At 37.4% G+C, this 16,939-nt stretch overlaps 1 protein-coding gene across 1 annotated transcript; it reads left to right on the top strand.

The window, feature by feature from the left end:
* Window positions 1-325: 325 nt before the first annotated feature.
* LOC306845780 (fibronectin-like) lies at window positions 326-16,426 on the top strand (the record flags this gene model as incomplete). The annotated part of the gene is made up of 24 exons (XM_079378763.1): window positions 326-416; window positions 820-1,080; window positions 1,247-1,507; window positions 1,696-1,962; window positions 3,239-3,490; window positions 3,628-3,888; window positions 4,744-5,004; window positions 5,091-5,351; window positions 6,133-6,390; window positions 6,579-6,839; window positions 7,313-7,573; window positions 7,673-7,933; window positions 8,905-9,165; window positions 9,758-10,015; window positions 10,186-10,452; window positions 11,440-11,703; window positions 11,794-12,054; window positions 12,146-12,409; window positions 13,594-13,854; window positions 13,944-14,207; window positions 14,879-15,169; window positions 15,287-15,517; window positions 15,614-15,661; window positions 16,037-16,426. The coding sequence occupies 23 exons, from the start codon at window positions 326-328 to the stop codon at window positions 15,637-15,639; spliced, it is 5,604 nt and encodes a 1,867-aa protein (XP_079234889.1). The 3' UTR covers window positions 15,640-15,661; window positions 16,037-16,426.
* Between the last annotated feature and the right edge of the window lie 513 nt (window positions 16,427-16,939).

The following is a 16,939-nucleotide window of genomic DNA, read 5'->3' as shown; positions in this document are numbered from 1 at the left end:
AACTCCAAACACCTTAGAAGCCATATAGCAACACCACAGCACAAAAAAAGTATAAAATCTAGTTATTTAAAAAAATGTGTTTGGTGCCTCTAGTGGAGCGGAAATTTCATACTTAACATTCACCTTTAAATGGCATTATTTTGTCTTCTCTTCAGCCCCATGCCCTCCACTGAATATCCAGTCCATAATGAACTGTGGCAGCAACACAGCGAGTGTGTCTTGGTCTGGTGGCAATGGAGCTCTGTCCTTTACGATGACAATGGAATGCTCTAATGGACAGATGTACATCTGCAGTACCAATGAAACAGGATGTGACATCACTAACATGGCATGTGGACAAACTTGCACAGTTAAGGTAGTGGCAGAGGGACGTTCCTGCAACAGCTCTGCAGGCATTGGATCACCCGTCATAACAGGTAAGTGAAATGAATTCCTGTAATTTTGAACCATTCAAAAATCAGAAAAAGTTTTACTTTTATCAAGCAAGGATGCATTAAATTGACAGACATTGAGGTGACAAAGACATTTATAATGTTACCAAATAATTCTATTTTAAATCAATGCTACTTTAAACTTAATTTCCACAAAATGATTAAGCAGTACAACCGTTTACAACATTAATAAAAATAAGAAATTATTATTGAGCACTAAATCAGCATATTAGAATGATTTCTGAAGGATAAGCTCCATTACTACATTATGTTTCTTTATAAAAACGACTCAAAACAGAACTTATCTAGCATGCAAGCAGGACTCTGAGTATTCCTTTAAAATAACAAATCAATCATGTACTCATTTTGTTTTCTATAATTTCCCCAGGTCCTTGTGTACCACAAAACGTGTCGGCCAGTGTGAGCTGCAGCAGCAACATAGCAACAGTAACCTGGGGGAGCAGCCAAGGGGCGGCGCTTTACACAGTGACAGCTAGCAGTGCTAATGGCCTTTCAGCTAACTGCACCTCACCATCCACTTCCTGTGACCTGTCAACTTTGACCTGCGGAGAGTCTTACATGATCACAGTGAAGGCAAAAGGCAGCAACTGCAGCAGTGGGAACAGTGCGCCTGTTCAAGTTCAAGCAGGTTTGTTTCATATTTCATATGATTCTTTTTCAAGCTGAAGAATGTCTTTTTTGTTAAAACGTTTAGTTGATCAAATTCAATAAAGTCTAATAAAAAACAATAAACCGTAAAAGAAAGGCTCTGAATTCATTAACACTCAAGTTTTACCTTGCTTCTTGTGTTCTAGTGCCCTGCACCCCAAGTAATGTCCTGCCCACCGTAGATTGTGTCACAAATGCTTTAGTTGTATCATGGACACCTAGTGCAGGAGGACAGTACTACACGGCCACCTTGCAGGACAGCGATGGACTGTCCACTAACTGCCAGTCTACAGGCTCACAATGTAACGTGACAGGGCTCAGGTGTGGCCAGCTGTACCACGTCAATGTGACGGCGTCAGACAGTCTGTGCAGCAGCCCTCCCAGTGCTACTGTGAACACTAACTCAGGTACATAGAAACACGTTCAAGCATATTGTCTATATTTTTCACTCCATAGGCATTGCTCCCTTAGACACTGTCTTCTAAATTAGTTGCTATGTTTGGAACTGCTTCCTGCATATATATACTGTATACTGCTTTCTATTTAAAAAAAAAGTTAAATAGATTCTCAGTGTCTCTCCTGCTTTTACCCATAGTTCCCTGCACAGCCAGCTCCATCAGGGCAGTGTTGGATTGTCAGCTGGGTACAGCCACTGTATCATGGCACTATGGTGCAGGTGCTCAGGGATATGCGGTCTCTGCCTTGGCACCAGTGGACAACAGGGCTAGCTGCACATCCAACAGCTCCATCACACACTGTGAGCTGAGCAACCTGCAGTGTGGCAATGAGTATACGGTGAACGTACAGACTTTGGGATACACATGCAATGCCAGTGCACAGATGACTGGCTCCCTGATCACAGGTGAGGTTTAGTGAATCTGATTTGAGATCTCAGCTGAGACTGTTACATCGGTTTTGTAAAAACCGGTTGGTTGGTTTTATTTGATCCAAAGTACAGCAAAAACAGTAATATTGTGAAATATTTATACTATTTAAAATAACTTTTCTTTTTCAATATATATTAAAATGTAATTTATTCCTGTGATTTCAAAGCTGAATTATTAGCATCATTACTCCAGTACTACGATCCTTCAGAAATCATCAATCTAATATTCTGATTTGCTGCTCAAAAACATTTATTATTATTATTATTATTATTATGTTGGAGACATAATAAAGTAGAATTTTTGTCAGGTTTCTTTGATGAATAAAAAGTTCAGAAGAACAGCATTTATCTGAAATAGAAATCTTTTGTAACATTATACATTTTAACATTATAATTTTTATACTAAATTATAATAACATTATAATTTATAATAACATTATAATTTTTATACTAAATTATAATAACATTATAATTTATAATAACATTATAATTTTACAAAAGCTTTTTATTTCAGATAAATGCTGATCTTTCTATTCATCAAAGAATCCTGGAAAAATTTAATAATAATAATAAAATGTAGCAGCAAATCAGCATATTAGAATGATTTCTGAAGGATCATTGACACTGAAGACTGGAGTAATGATGCTGAAAATTTGACTTTGATCACAAGAATAAATGATATGTTAAATATATTCAAATAGAAAGCAGTTATTTTAAATGGTAAAACATTATTTCATAATATTATTGCTTTTGCTGTATTTTGGAGTAAATAAATGCAGGTTTGGTGAGCAGAAGATCATTTTTAAAAAAACATCAAAAATCTTACTGTTCAAAAACTTTTGACTGCTATCATTCATAGCTGAACATATATTTTCTTATACATATCATTGTGTATATATATATAGTTAATATAAAATAAAAATTATATAATAAAACTATTTAAAACATTACATATATTAAAGTAAGTCACACATAATTGTACTTCAAAATGTGCACATAAGGCTATAGTTTCACTTTTTGAATAAACATGGTAATCTCCCGCCATTTTTTTGTATTAATTTTACTTACCTGTAAATAAATTTAAAACAATTTAAATTACAACAGTATATTTATAACAGTATATTGAGATCATTTGAGTGATTTTATCTAGAAATTTGACCCAATATACATTTTTAGATAAAATATGTATCTTGCACATGTGTACATCTTGTACATAAATGTATAAAACTAAACCGTTATCATACCATTACAGGTCCGTGTGTTCCTCAGCATGTGATTGTGCAGTACAGTCCTTCCACCGCTCTGCTGTCCTGGGATGTCACTAAAGGTGGCACCAACTTCACAGCAGAGGCTGTGACCCTCGAGGGCCTGAGTGTGACCTGTGAGACCTCTAACATGAGCTGCACCTTCCCAGACCTGGACTGTGGCCAGATCTACAACGTCAGTGTGACGGCTCACAACAGTGTCTGTAGTGACACTGTGACCTCTGATCCTATCAAGACAGGTCAGTCGTGTGACCACTGATTTTAAAGAAATGATCACACAAAATGAAAATCTGCCATTAGTTACTCATCCGCATGTTATTCCAAATCTGCATCATGTGCATCTTGAATCAGTGTCATTTACTTCATGTCATTCCAGAACCCTGTCCTCCTCAGAATGTCAAAGCTAGCCTAAACTGCGCCACCCTCAGTGCTGCTGTCTCCTGGGAGCCTAGCCAGTTGGCAGTGGGATACGTTGCCTTCCTGGAAGGCGGAAATGGTCATTCCACTTCCTGTCGGACAAATCATACATACTGCAGTGTACCTGATCTCACCTGTGGAACAGTGTACTATGTCAGAGTTCGTGCCATCGGTGAGGTGTTCAACAGCTCTGACAGCATAGGGGTCAACATGACATCAGGTCTGTAAAAAACAATTAAAAACAAACAATATTGTAATGAAACAAAAATATTTCTTTCCATCACAGCAGATTTCTCTAGTACCAAAGGCTGAGGTCGAAATGATACCAGAACTGACCATGTTTCTGGTCTTATTTTGCATGATTTATTGCATGTGTACATTGTTTAAATATGTTTTATTTAGAACCACATATTTCATAAAATCACTTTAATGTTAAGATATCATATATAACTGTGTTAAAAGTCTAAAGACACTACTAGACTACAGTTTGGAATGATTTTATGAAAGAAGAATCATTTAATCAAAAATATAGTAAAATTCCAATTATTATTAAAATTGTAAAATAACAGTTTTCTATTGGAATATATTTTAAAATGTTTTTCCTGTGATGACAAAGCTGAATTTTCAACGTCATTGCTCCAGTCTTCAGTGTCACATGATTTTTCAGAAACATTTCTTCTTATTATCAATATTTTTATGACAACCATGATACACTTTGATGAAGAAAAAGTTAGATAAACATCATTTATTTGAAATAGAAATCTTTTAATATTATAAATGTCTTTACTGTCACTTTTGAACAATTTAATGCATCCTTGCTGAAATTTATACATTTTTTTAAATATTACTTCAAAATTTTGAACGGTAGTGTATGTATGGTTAATAAGAACCATTAGTAATAACTGATCATCAAATCAGCATAGGATTCTGAGGAATTCCGAAGCTGAGAAATCTGCTTTGCCATTACCAGAATAAAAAATGATGTGTGTATATATATATATATATATATATATACTTTTACTATTATAAAATACTTTAAAATATAAGTTATTAAATATCCTTCTGTATTTTTCAGCACCATGTCTGTCCACCAGTGTGTCTGCCATGGTGGACTGCCCTACAGATTCAGTTCTAGTGTCTTGGAGTGCCATTGCTGGGGCGGAGAATTACTCCGTGACCGCTTTGGGGTCAGAAGGTCAAACAGCCTCCTGTTCAACCAGTCAGAATCACTGTAACATCTCCTCCCTGCAGTGTGGACAGCAGTTTAACCTCACCTTCAGTTCTATGAATCAGCAGTGCCAAACGACCACCACCACCAATGTCACATTCCTGTCCAGTGAGTTTGCAAAGCATAATGTGTAGAAAGTTTTAAAAGATGAAGTACGCTAATTAGGGTCCAACTTTTCTGTGACCACCCTGTAGGACCCTGCGTACCACTGCAGCCAGTCGTCGATCAACTGTGCGGTAACAAAATGTCTGTGATGTCTTGGGATGCAAGAGAAGAAGCTGATTACTACATCGCCCGAGCCATCAGTGCAGCAGGAGACTATCAGCTCTGTAACTCTACCAACACTGTTTGTTCCTTCCCTACTCTGGGCTGTGGAGAGACCTTCGCATTCACTGTCACCGCCCACAGAGGCCACTGCCAAAGCGATGTCAGCACACCTGTATACCTCACTACAGGTACAGCATTATGCAGTGAACAAAAATCTTCAGATATCTCATCTTGGGTCTTTAATCAGAAAATTATTAATATTATTATTAATGATGATGCTACTACTAATAATGATAATAAAAGTGTATTTTAATAACAATTTAACATGTATTTTATTGCAATTAATAATAATAATAATAAAATACATTTACATATTTATTTAATTTGTTAATATTTTATTTTTACAATTAATTTTTATTTAACTATTATTATTAATATATTATATAAATAACTAATTATTATTACAACAGATATAATAATAATGGTTGTATAGATTTTTATTGTTCATATTTTTTATAATTAATATTTTATAATTTAATAATATTTTATTAATAATAACAGTATAGAGTATTACCGATATTAATATCATTACAGATATAATAATAATATGAAGAAGTTGATATATTTATTTTTCTTAGTTATAGTTTTAGTATTTTATTGTTAATATTTTAGACACACCTCTTCTCACACTTTGTGCCTTATTACCCAGTATTTATTATTATTATTATAAATAATAATACATTTGTATATTTATTTTTTATTGTTAATACTTTTTATTTTTATTTTATTTAAATATTTTTATCATTAAACGTATAATAATATATATAATAACAACATGTTTATATATATATATATATATATATTTGTTTTATTTTGCTAATATCTTTTACTACTAATATTTTTATTTAAATGATTACAAAATAACTTTATACAATGCTACAAAATAACAATCCCCCTGCACTTCTCCAGATCCTTGCAAACCAGAGAACGTGACTGCTCACGTGTCATGTGACAGCGAGACGGTGGCGCTCGACTGGTCAAAAGCCAAAGGAGCATCATTCTACATTGTGATGGCAACAGGGAGTCTAGGATATTTTGTCGACTTTAACACTACTTCTACTAACCTGTCTGTGTCACTGCTCTGTGGACAAAGCTACAACGTGTCTGTCCAAGCGCATACCGATGACTGCGAAAGCCGACTGAGCAATCCTGCGGTTTTCAGACTCGGTATGTCCCTGAAATTAGACATAAACCTGCTGTGCACTAAACAAAAATCCACATCCATAAACACAAAGGCAGTATGAAATTTCCTGTTGTTATAAAAAAGAGAATTAATTGCAAATAATTCTCTGTTATTTGAGTGAGTATGGTAGGAAGTGAGTTAACCTACCTTTGTAATGTGTGTTGTGATCCAGCGCCCTGCACGCCCCTTAATCTCGTGACATATTTAAAGTGTGACAATCAGTTGGGTTCTGTCAGCTGGGGCCCAAGCGATGGGGCGAACATGTACACTGCCACAGCAGTGGGTGAGGATGGACACTCACACCTGTGTGTTACTAATGGGACCAGCTGCACCTGGGAGGACCTGCACTGCGGTGAAATCTATAACGTTACGGTCACTGCCAATGACAGCCACTGCACGAGCGCACGCAGCAACAGCACCACCATACACATGGGTAAGGCCAGACACTCTAATGATAAATATACCAGCAGTCTGCATCTGTAACTAACATTGCATAATTATCATTTACATGATAGTTAAATAAAAAAAACTAAAACAAATGTATGACTATGTATTAGATAGAAGATTGCATTAGACAACAAAATAAGAAAAGATCAAACCAAGTGGCATTCACTATTTATATATCTATTTAGATAGATAAAAACTGTGATAAATCAACTAATTTAAACAACACAAACTAGCATTTTCAATTAATTAATGAGAAAAATATGCAACTTTTAATGATTATTAGAATTAAAAAAAAGTTTATTAAACACATTTTCTCAAGTTCAATACAAACTAAATATTATTTGAAATAAAAGGCACTTTAAGATCTTTCACAACACCCTGATATATTCCATTATTGTGTGTGTGCAAACAAACCTCAGGGGAGTTTTTAAATCTGTGCTATGTTTTCTACTTCTTTAGCCCCATGTGTTCCTCAAGCTTTGACGCCCATCCTGGACTGTGGCACAGGGGTGGGCTCTCTGAGCTGGGCTTCCAGTGCTGGAGCTGAGACGTATGAGGTGGTAGCAGAGAGTGAAGACGGGAACAAGCTGGTATTCAGTACCAACATCACCAGCGGCTTTTTATCAGAGCTGCTCTGCGGTCATCAGTACCAGGTCACAGTCAGAGCAATCAACAGTCAATGCAGCAGTGTACCGAGTTCACCTGCTTCCCTGTCATCAGGTAATACAGAAACACCGATGACTTGACTCTTCATACAGTCTGTTGAGAATGACCCATATTGCAGATCTCAAATGCTTTTCCTGTTCTGTTCTCCTCTAGTTCCATGTGTTCCTCAGAATGTCCTATCTGAGCTGGACTGTATGTTTAACTTTATAAATATAAGATGGAACATTAGCCGTGGGGCGGTGTCTTACCTGGTGGTTTCCAAGGGACCTGAGGGTCCAGTGACTGCCTGTAACACAACTACGCAGGAGTGCAGACTGCAAACACTGCACTGCAGCTCCTCGTACAATGTCAGCGTTATTGCAGTAAACCAACAATGCAACACATCAGGAAGTTCCATCTTACGAATAAACACCGGTATAGTCTACAGTTTCATATCCTCTGCTCTCTAAAAAAAAAGATTCATTACAACTGAGCATGCAAATAGATGTAAGACAGAAAACAAATTACAATTCTTTATGCAAATATTATTAAGTCAGAAATTCAGTGAGATTTTGTGGTAACAATTTATTTTAAGGTGTCATAATACAGAGTAATTACCTAATTAAGTACTTAGTAATAGTCGTTGTACTTACATGAAATAAAATGTACTTAACATGTAACTAAGTTATGGAACAGCCTGTAATTACAGTTTATTATTATGTAGATGTAATAGGCAGCTACTGTTACACGTATGTAACAGACCGAGTCTGTTACACAGCTACTTGTCCACTTAAGTACAATCTTGATACACTTTATTTTAAGTAGCCTGTGTAGCTTGTGCCTGTGTAATATTCTGTATGTCGGTGTAGTATTTAAGCTGTGCACTGGTGGGTTAAATCAAACTAAGGTGCAGCTGGATAAGGTGTACAGTATAGATACACATGAAGTACACTTAAGTACAACCTTGATACACTTTATTTTAAGTAGCTTAAGTCTGTGTATTTACATTTATAATTACGTTGTATAACGTCTGCAACACATATGTAACAATCGTTTGGTTACATAAGTAGCTGTATAACAGACTCGGTCTGTTAAATATGTGTACCAGTAGCTGCCTATTACATCTACATAATTACAAACTGTAAGTGCAGGCTGTTCCATATCTTAGTTACATGGTAAGTACATTTTGTTTCATGTAAGTACAACGGCTACTACTAAGTACTTAATTAGGTAATTACTCTCTATTATGGACACCTTAAAATAAAGTGTTACCGTTTTTTTTTCAAACTTTAATTTCCTTTAAACAGATTTTATATATAATTCTGAATTATATGAAGATGTTGAAAACCTAGTGTTAAGGGTTAAGCCATTTAATTTAGCCTTTCTCCAACCTTGTTTCTTTGCAGTGCCTTGTGTACCTACTCATGTGAAGGGCAGTGTAAACTGTACAACTGGAGCTGTATCTGTGTCCTGGGACCCAAGCGTAGGGGCCATTTCCTATGCTGCGGTTGCTCAGACTAGTGGTGGCTACGCTTCAGTGTGTAACAGCACTGGAACAGCGTGTATCTTCTCGGATCTGCTCTGTGGAATGAACTATAGTCTAGCTGTCAGCGCCACTGACGGGACCTGCAACACTGCTCCGAGTCCACCAGTTGTGCTGAGTACAGGTACCTGAAAAACATAAAAATCACATCCACCATAAAAGCAGTTCGACAGTTTCGGGTCAGTACTCTTATGCTCACTAAGGCTGCATTTATTTGATCAAAAATGCAGTAAAAATCGAAATATTGTGAAATATTATTACAATTTAAAATAACTTAAAATTTTCTATTTTAATAACTGTATTCATGTGAAATATAATTACTTTTGGAACTTTGTATACGTTTTTATCACTTTTGGTCAAATTAATGCATCCTTGCTGAATAAAATTTTGCCCAAATAGATCTGACCCCAAACTCTTGAACAGTGTATTTTAGTGCAATGATACATATATGACTTTATTTGTTGATAATTTATTTGTTCTTAAGGGTAAAAAACACATCTAGTCAGTGTGTAATAAAATAAAACAATGCATATATGAATATTTAATTAAATTTATAGCAATAAAATGACAGCCCTCTAATTTTTTTATTTCAAGGACACAAGGATGTTTTAGAAATAATGAACTTCTACTGGCGTTAGTACTAATTTTTAAGTTTCAAGTACTACATTTATTATTTTGTTAATTATGATAACTGTTAATATTTCATTTCACTTCAGTGCCCTGTAAGCCCCAGAATGCTAGCGCCCAGCTCAACTGTGACACCAACTCTGCTGTTGTAAGTTGGGAGCTCAGTGATAACGTCACACGTCACACAGTCCAGGCTATTGGTTCTGATGGACATCGCATCAACTGCACCAGCTCCGACCACAGTTGTACATTAGCTGGCATGCACTGTGGCCAGAGCTATAACATTACCATCACTGCCTTGGATGGCGTATGTGACAACAGCAACACACACCTCATTCTGAAGTCAGGTGAGTCTGCTGATTCTTTTGTGCATCTGATGACAGAGAAGCCAAGATTTAATCCTGTATCTGATTTGAAGTCGAATGTAGGATATTCCAATGACCATGCAGGTGTATGATTATTAACACTAATAACAAATGTCCTTATAAAATTGGTTCCTGTTCTTGCTTTCTTTCAGCTTCATGTGCACCTAGCAATGTTCAGACATCTTTGCGTTGCGACATCGGTAGTGGTGTTGGGTCTGTATCATGGTTGCAAGCAAACGGAGCGGAGTCTTACATGGCTGTGGCCGTGTCTAATGATGGTCATTCCTACTCTTGTAACACCACCACTGCCTCCTGTGATCTGCAGGAACTGCAGTGTGGCCAGATTTATAATGTTTCTGTCTACTCACTGGCCCATGGCTGTGGAGGCGTGAAGAGCACTATGTCTCAGGTGCAGACAGGTATGTGTGTGAAGATTTTACTTACTTTATCAAGTAAAGACAACTGTATGTCTTGGTATTTAATGTGTTTGTCCTGTTCAAAACCATCAGTCTCATCTTGAAGCTGATAATTATAATTACATAATAAGATATCTGAACACTTCAGTTCAACTTCATTACCCATCAAATATATAAAAGGACCATATTGTATTTTTGTTGCATATATATTTCACTGAAAGTTTCTGTCACCAACAGCAGTTGTAATTTAATTTGATCAGTTTCTATCCCCCCTCTGACATAAAGGTAAATCTAATGAAATATTTAAAGACCATAGCCAAAACATTTCTCACACCAAAATCAAAGAAGAAAATACAAAAATATATTTTGCTTAAGTGAAGTCTACTTTTGGCATTAATATGATATTTGTCATTTTTTAGTTATTTTCAGAATAATTAAGAAACTTTTATCTCCAAATTATCATTGCTTAAATGTAAAAAAATAAATAAATGGTTAAGCATTTGTTTTATTGTTAAATATTTTACATTTAATACGATTAAAAATGTTTAATAATATCGTAAGGGGAACAACAAAAGAATCAGTTGAAAGTAAAACATCTCATTATGGGAACAATAATTTTTTGGACATTAATTTTAATATAAATTCTACTTAATTTTCATGAAAATAATGCCACCATGCAAAAGTCTTGAAAATGGAATTTAATGTAATTTTATAAAATATAATTTCTTATTTCTGAGGTAAAATATGGACCAGGATTTTTTTTTTGTGAGATTCATCCCCCTTTAGAATTAAACAAGCTGCTATATGTTTAAACATGCGGCTATGACAGACTAACTTTTTGCATGTGACATGAGCGGCATGCTAACTTGATGTAGCATTGCGGCAAGAAGCACACCATCATTGTGGCTTACCTTACATAGTTTCCTGCTGATGTAGTTAGTACAGCCCCACCCTTCAATAACATCCCGGTTCCGTCTTTCCATTTCTCAGCTCCATGTCCCCCTCAGAACGTATCTGCTATTGTGCAGTGTGATTCAGGGTCTGTCCTGGTGAGTTGGAACCCAGCAGTGGACGCCAGCCAGTTCATAGTTGAACTGGAGTCTGAGAGCACGGGTGTGATCTCCTCATGTAACAGCACAAACACGCAGTGCTCCATCACCCATCTGCCCTGTGGAGAGAGATTCAACCTCAGTGTGGTGGCACTGAGAGGCAGCTGTCAGAGTCAACCAAGCAGTGACCTTTCTATCGCCTCAGGTTGGACACCAACACAAGAATACATTCTCAACCAGATTTCAATAGCTAATTAACCTAATGCAATTCATGTCTGATCTATTCTCTTTACAGCTCCATGTATTCCACAGAGGGTCAACGGTACTGTGGACTGTGTCACTAACTCTGCATGGGTATCATGGGATGTAGCTAATGGTGCAGAGTCTTACACAGTGCTGGCTGTAGGGGAGGACGGTCACAATTCTACCTGTAGCAGCTCAAACTCCACTTGTAATGTACCTGACCTAGGTTGTGGAAGGAGCTACACCTTTCATGTCACTGCCTCAAACGATGCTTGCGTGAGCTCACCCAGCAGCAGCTTTCAGCTGGAGACAGGTAAGTACACCTGCGGCAGAAAGTGTTTGCCCTCTTATTTGAAACTAAGTGTATCTCAGTCTTAAAGTATGTATAATATCTCTCTCTCCAGCACCTTGTGCCTTGTCGTCAATCGTGGTGGTGGCTGAATGCCACAGTTCTGTTATCATGGTACAATGGCAGAAAGCTCGGAGCGGAAATTCTCTCTACTTTGCCACAGCAGAGGATCAAGACCGTATCATCTTTTCCTGCAATAGCTCCGCTTCTTCCTGCAACCTAACCAATGTGCAGTGCGACAAGGAGTACACCATCAGTGTGGCTGCTTCGGCCAACAAATGCAACAGCCTCCGCAGCCCACCCTACAAGATCAGAACTGGTACAATCACCAATATTATGCCATTCCCATCTAGAATAGATGTTTATTATAGAAAGCAATCCATTAGGAATTAATAACCATTCATTAGCAACCATTACTATTATTATTTCTCCAACATGGGGTTGGGAATTTACCCTTTAAAGAGGTGAGCTATTACTTTCTTAGGTGATCTGACTTCCAATTTTTACCTGCTGGATAAAGAAAAAACCCTTAGACTTGCATTTAAGGGACTTAATACATAGGGACCACAATACCATGGACACCTGGTTAAGATTTTTTACTTATTTTCTAGCCACTGTGCAACTGCCCTAGAAAAACTAGTGCTAACATGTGTTTATGCTATATACTATAACATCTATATACTACAATATACCATGCTATATACTATAACAACTGCACTGTGGGACTTTTGTAGTTAAAGGGTAAGTTCACCAAAAAATTAAAATTCTGTCATTAATTACTCACCCTCATTTCGTTCCAACCCCATAAGACCTTCCTTCATCTTCGGAACACAAATTGAGAAGTTTTTGATGAAATCTTGAGAGCTTTCTGACCCTTCATAGAGAGCAATGTAACTGTGTCAGTCTTCGACGTGTGTTCACCTAGAGAGTACCATGATGTGCATCGAAGACTGAAATGTAAAAGAAGAATTTTTTTTAATAAAGTCGTTATTTTTGTTTTGAACAACTGATATCTTGTAAACTATTTTAACAATGTCCTTACTACCTTTCTGGGCCTTCAACGTGGTAGTTACATTGCTGTCTATAGAGGGTCAGAAAGCTTTCGGATTTCATTAAAAACATCTTAATTTGTGTTCCAAAGATGAACTTAAGTTTTATGGGTTTGGAACAACATGAAGGTAATGACAGAATTTTCATTTTTGGGTCAACTAACCTTTTAAATGATTGCAAATGCACTCTATAGACCAGAGTTGTACAATCTTGATCATGGAGGGCAACCTTCCTGTGGAGTTTAGTTTGAAACTGCTCTAACACAACTGCCTGAAAGTTTCTAGTAATCAGAAAGACCTTGATAAGATGAGGTTGGAGCTAAACTCAAAAGGAAGGTAGACCTCCAGGAGCAGGATTGGATACCCCTGATCTACAGATCTATCCATGTTAGACATTAGCTTTTGTTACATTAATATTCAGGTTGTTCTCATTTCTTCCTTTGATCATCTGCAGCACCCTGTCAGCCCTCATCAGTACAGGCCGATACAGACTGTGAGTCGAAGGATGTGTTTGTGTCATGGAACCCATCATATGTGGCGCAGTCCTACCTGCTTACTGCAGTTGGCAGAAATGGAGACTTGAAGACGTGCAATACCTCAGACAATAACTGCACACTAACCGATCTGCATTGCAGCAACACCTATCATGTGTCTGTTTTAGCCAGTAATGAGAACTGCACCAGCTTGCCCAGTGCTAACATCACCTTCCAAACGGGTAAGAGGACACAAATTATTTTCTTTTAAATTCCGTGATCAAAGTTTATACATTGTGTAAATAATTACTGCAATGTGTTTGTTCTGTAGTGCCGTGTGAGCCAGCCAACTTAACTGCAGCCATACAGTGTGGGAACAGTAGTAGTGCCTCCTTGTCCTGGGTGGGAAGTACAGGGGCAGTGGCCTACATGGGCCTTGCGCAGTCAGAAACGGGCTCAACAATCTACTGCGAAACCACACACACGTCCTGTACTCTAGATGGCTTAGTGTGTGGCACTGTGTACAACTTTACAGTGCAGGAAACAGGTGGCTTCTGCAACAGTTCCTTTAGTGAACCTCAAACTAAGGGAGCAGGTACAACAATCATCAGTCATCCTCACATCACAATCATCTGCTTTATCTGAACTGATCTGTTAATATTTGACATGTCAGCCAAGGCCGTTTCAAACTATTGCGTTTGGAGCGGACTTGAATCTGTTTGAGAACAACATTTGGTTCAATTCATTAGCACGTTTTCTGTACTTGTTTGTCTACCAAAAGAATCACACCCCAATTTGCTTGAAAATGAAGGTCTAGAGAACAGTTCAAGTACACTTTTGTATGGTTGTTAATTAGTATGTAAGCAATTTGACCCAATTTTCAGTCCTTCAAGGATCTACAAGCAGAGCAAAGTAAAAGTTTCGGCACCTTCTCCTGAGTCGTTACCAATTTGGTTAGCAGCTACTTGCATTAACAATGTGTCTACTAAAAAGGACCTCTAGAAGAAGAGAATGAAATTTGGGTTCATACCAACCATGAGACCCTAACAAGTGCCCGTAGCTTTCTAGTAATCATGAAGACACTGATGAGCTGGTTTAGGTGTATTTGATTAGGTGTTGGAGCTGTACAGTGAGATTTGTCCATGCCTGGTATATAATGTTGGAAAATCCATTGTGAAGATAGATATTCGTGACATTTTGGTTCTACTTCTTCGGGATTCCCACTTGGAAAACAGGTTTTAAGTCTTGTTCACCTCTTTCCCTCAGCTCCCTGTCCTCCAGCTGGATTGAGGGTTGTCCCTCGTACAGTAGTAAATGATACTCAGATCTTGAGGGCGTCTTGGTCTACTGTGAACTGTCCTAATTCGGAATACCTCCTGGCACTCACGGGCAGCATTCAGGGCAACAACCAAGCACTCTTTGACCTCGCCTCCTATTGGACAAGTCGCACGTTCTTCGAGGTGCCTCTCCCTTGTGGCTCCACCTACAGCGCAACCATCAGTGCGAGGAACTCTGCCGCCACAAGCGACAAGTCTGCTGCTGTCACTGGAACCACAGGTGAACAACGTTCAGTCACCACAGTACTATCTTCTTACCATACTTAAATGGGAAATGAATATGCTTAAAATGCAAAAACATCCATAACTCATCTGTTCATTTGTTTCCTTCCCCCAGTACCTTGTGCCCCTCTAAATGTGACGTTCTCTGCATCATCGGCGGTAGTGGCATGGAACGAATCTCTATTTGCTACGAACTACACAGTGTATGGGGTTGCTTCCTCTAATAGGACGAAACTCTGCACGACCTCACAGCTCCTCTGCTCTGTCACCAATTTCAGCAGTGGTCACATTGTCGTAACAGCCCAAAACACTGCCGGGGAGAGTGAAGACTCGGTGCCTGTTGTAGGTAAGAAGGTGATTTTAGAGAACAAGAATCAAACATCAGATCAGTGGTAATTTGGTGAAAGTCCTGTAACCTTTGATCTTGTCCATCCTTTGGCAGTGACAGCAGGTCGCAGGAGGAGGTGAGACCTGCCACAAAGTGAGAAAGGTGAGTTGATGCTCAATAGCAGAAAATAAAGTTCATGAGATTTCTTTTTTCAGATTAATTCTCAAAATGGAGAAATATACTTTAGTTAGGGTAAATGGTTTACTGAACTTAACACAAAAAAAGTGGAGACCAACATTGGTGTTGATGAATACAAATATATCTCCAGTGGACAAAAAGAAAAAAACCTACTTATCTCCCTCAGCCTCATTCCACATACAAATAAATGATGCCATGATGTCACCTAATCTTGGCTTTTAAAGATTCATCCACAACAACTCCTTTCCTTAACATCTTAAAAATGTATTTACAAGCCACAGAAATATTTTAAGTCTTGAAATGGTTTCCAGTATTAACCCTTGATTCTCTCTACACCAGGCCTGACCAACCGCTTGCATCTCATCGGACTCAAACTCTTGCCTCTGAGAATTCCTGCACTTATCTACAAATTCTTAAAACTATTTAACTTTTGCATGTTACATATGTTCTGGTTCAAGGTTCCTTATTTTTGTTTAACAATACTTAAGGGTGGAATAGATTGACTGGGTAAAAGATTAACTATTTCTTTTAAAATGTTTTCCAAAATCTGTTGTTTCTGGCTGTAGGACTTACTTTCATGCAATGCCAAATATTTAAAAAAAAAAGGTCTTTCATAAATATGTATTCCTGTTTTTGTATGAGTTATATTAAATACAAAGAGCATTTCTCCATGTGATCAGTCTTATAAATTGACATGTAAAGCACATGTAAAATAAATTGACCATACACAAAACACCTGCTGTTCTTATAAAATGAATGTTCTTACAAGGAACTGACAAGGGCGCAACAGTGACCTATTCAAAGCAAAGTGTCTGCATTTAACATCTTTTGAGTAAATGAACTACTCATCCCATGAACCAACTATGGACTGTATAGCCTACAAATAATTAAATATAAAAGTGCATTTTTTTTCCCATTTTTACAATTTGTTCCAAATTACTTTTTTGAGTAGGATTGACTAAATTACGTCGCAATGCTTCATGGGAATGGGTAGCTGCTACTTTTCCCACCTATACAGTAATAGCAACTTCTCAGATCTCTTTTTAAAATTATGGATAGTACTGTACTGCAAAAATAAAGTTGAAATCATACAGCAGAAGCACATGTCTTAAGTTAATAACCAAAAATCTCACGGCAGGTTTGCCTTGAAAGGTTTGTCAGCGCAAACTACCAACCTCTATGAAGAAAATGTGACATTTTTACTTACAGAACCCAACAGTTTAGCTTAATGACATCAAAAAT

The sequence above is a fragment of the Barbus barbus genome, assembly GCF_936440315.1.
Source record: "Barbus barbus genome assembly, chromosome: 26".
Classification (NCBI taxonomy): domain Eukaryota; kingdom Metazoa; phylum Chordata; class Actinopteri; order Cypriniformes; family Cyprinidae; genus Barbus; species Barbus barbus.
Note: the sequence above shows the minus strand (reverse complement) of the source record. Positions and strands in the feature narration are given on the sequence as shown.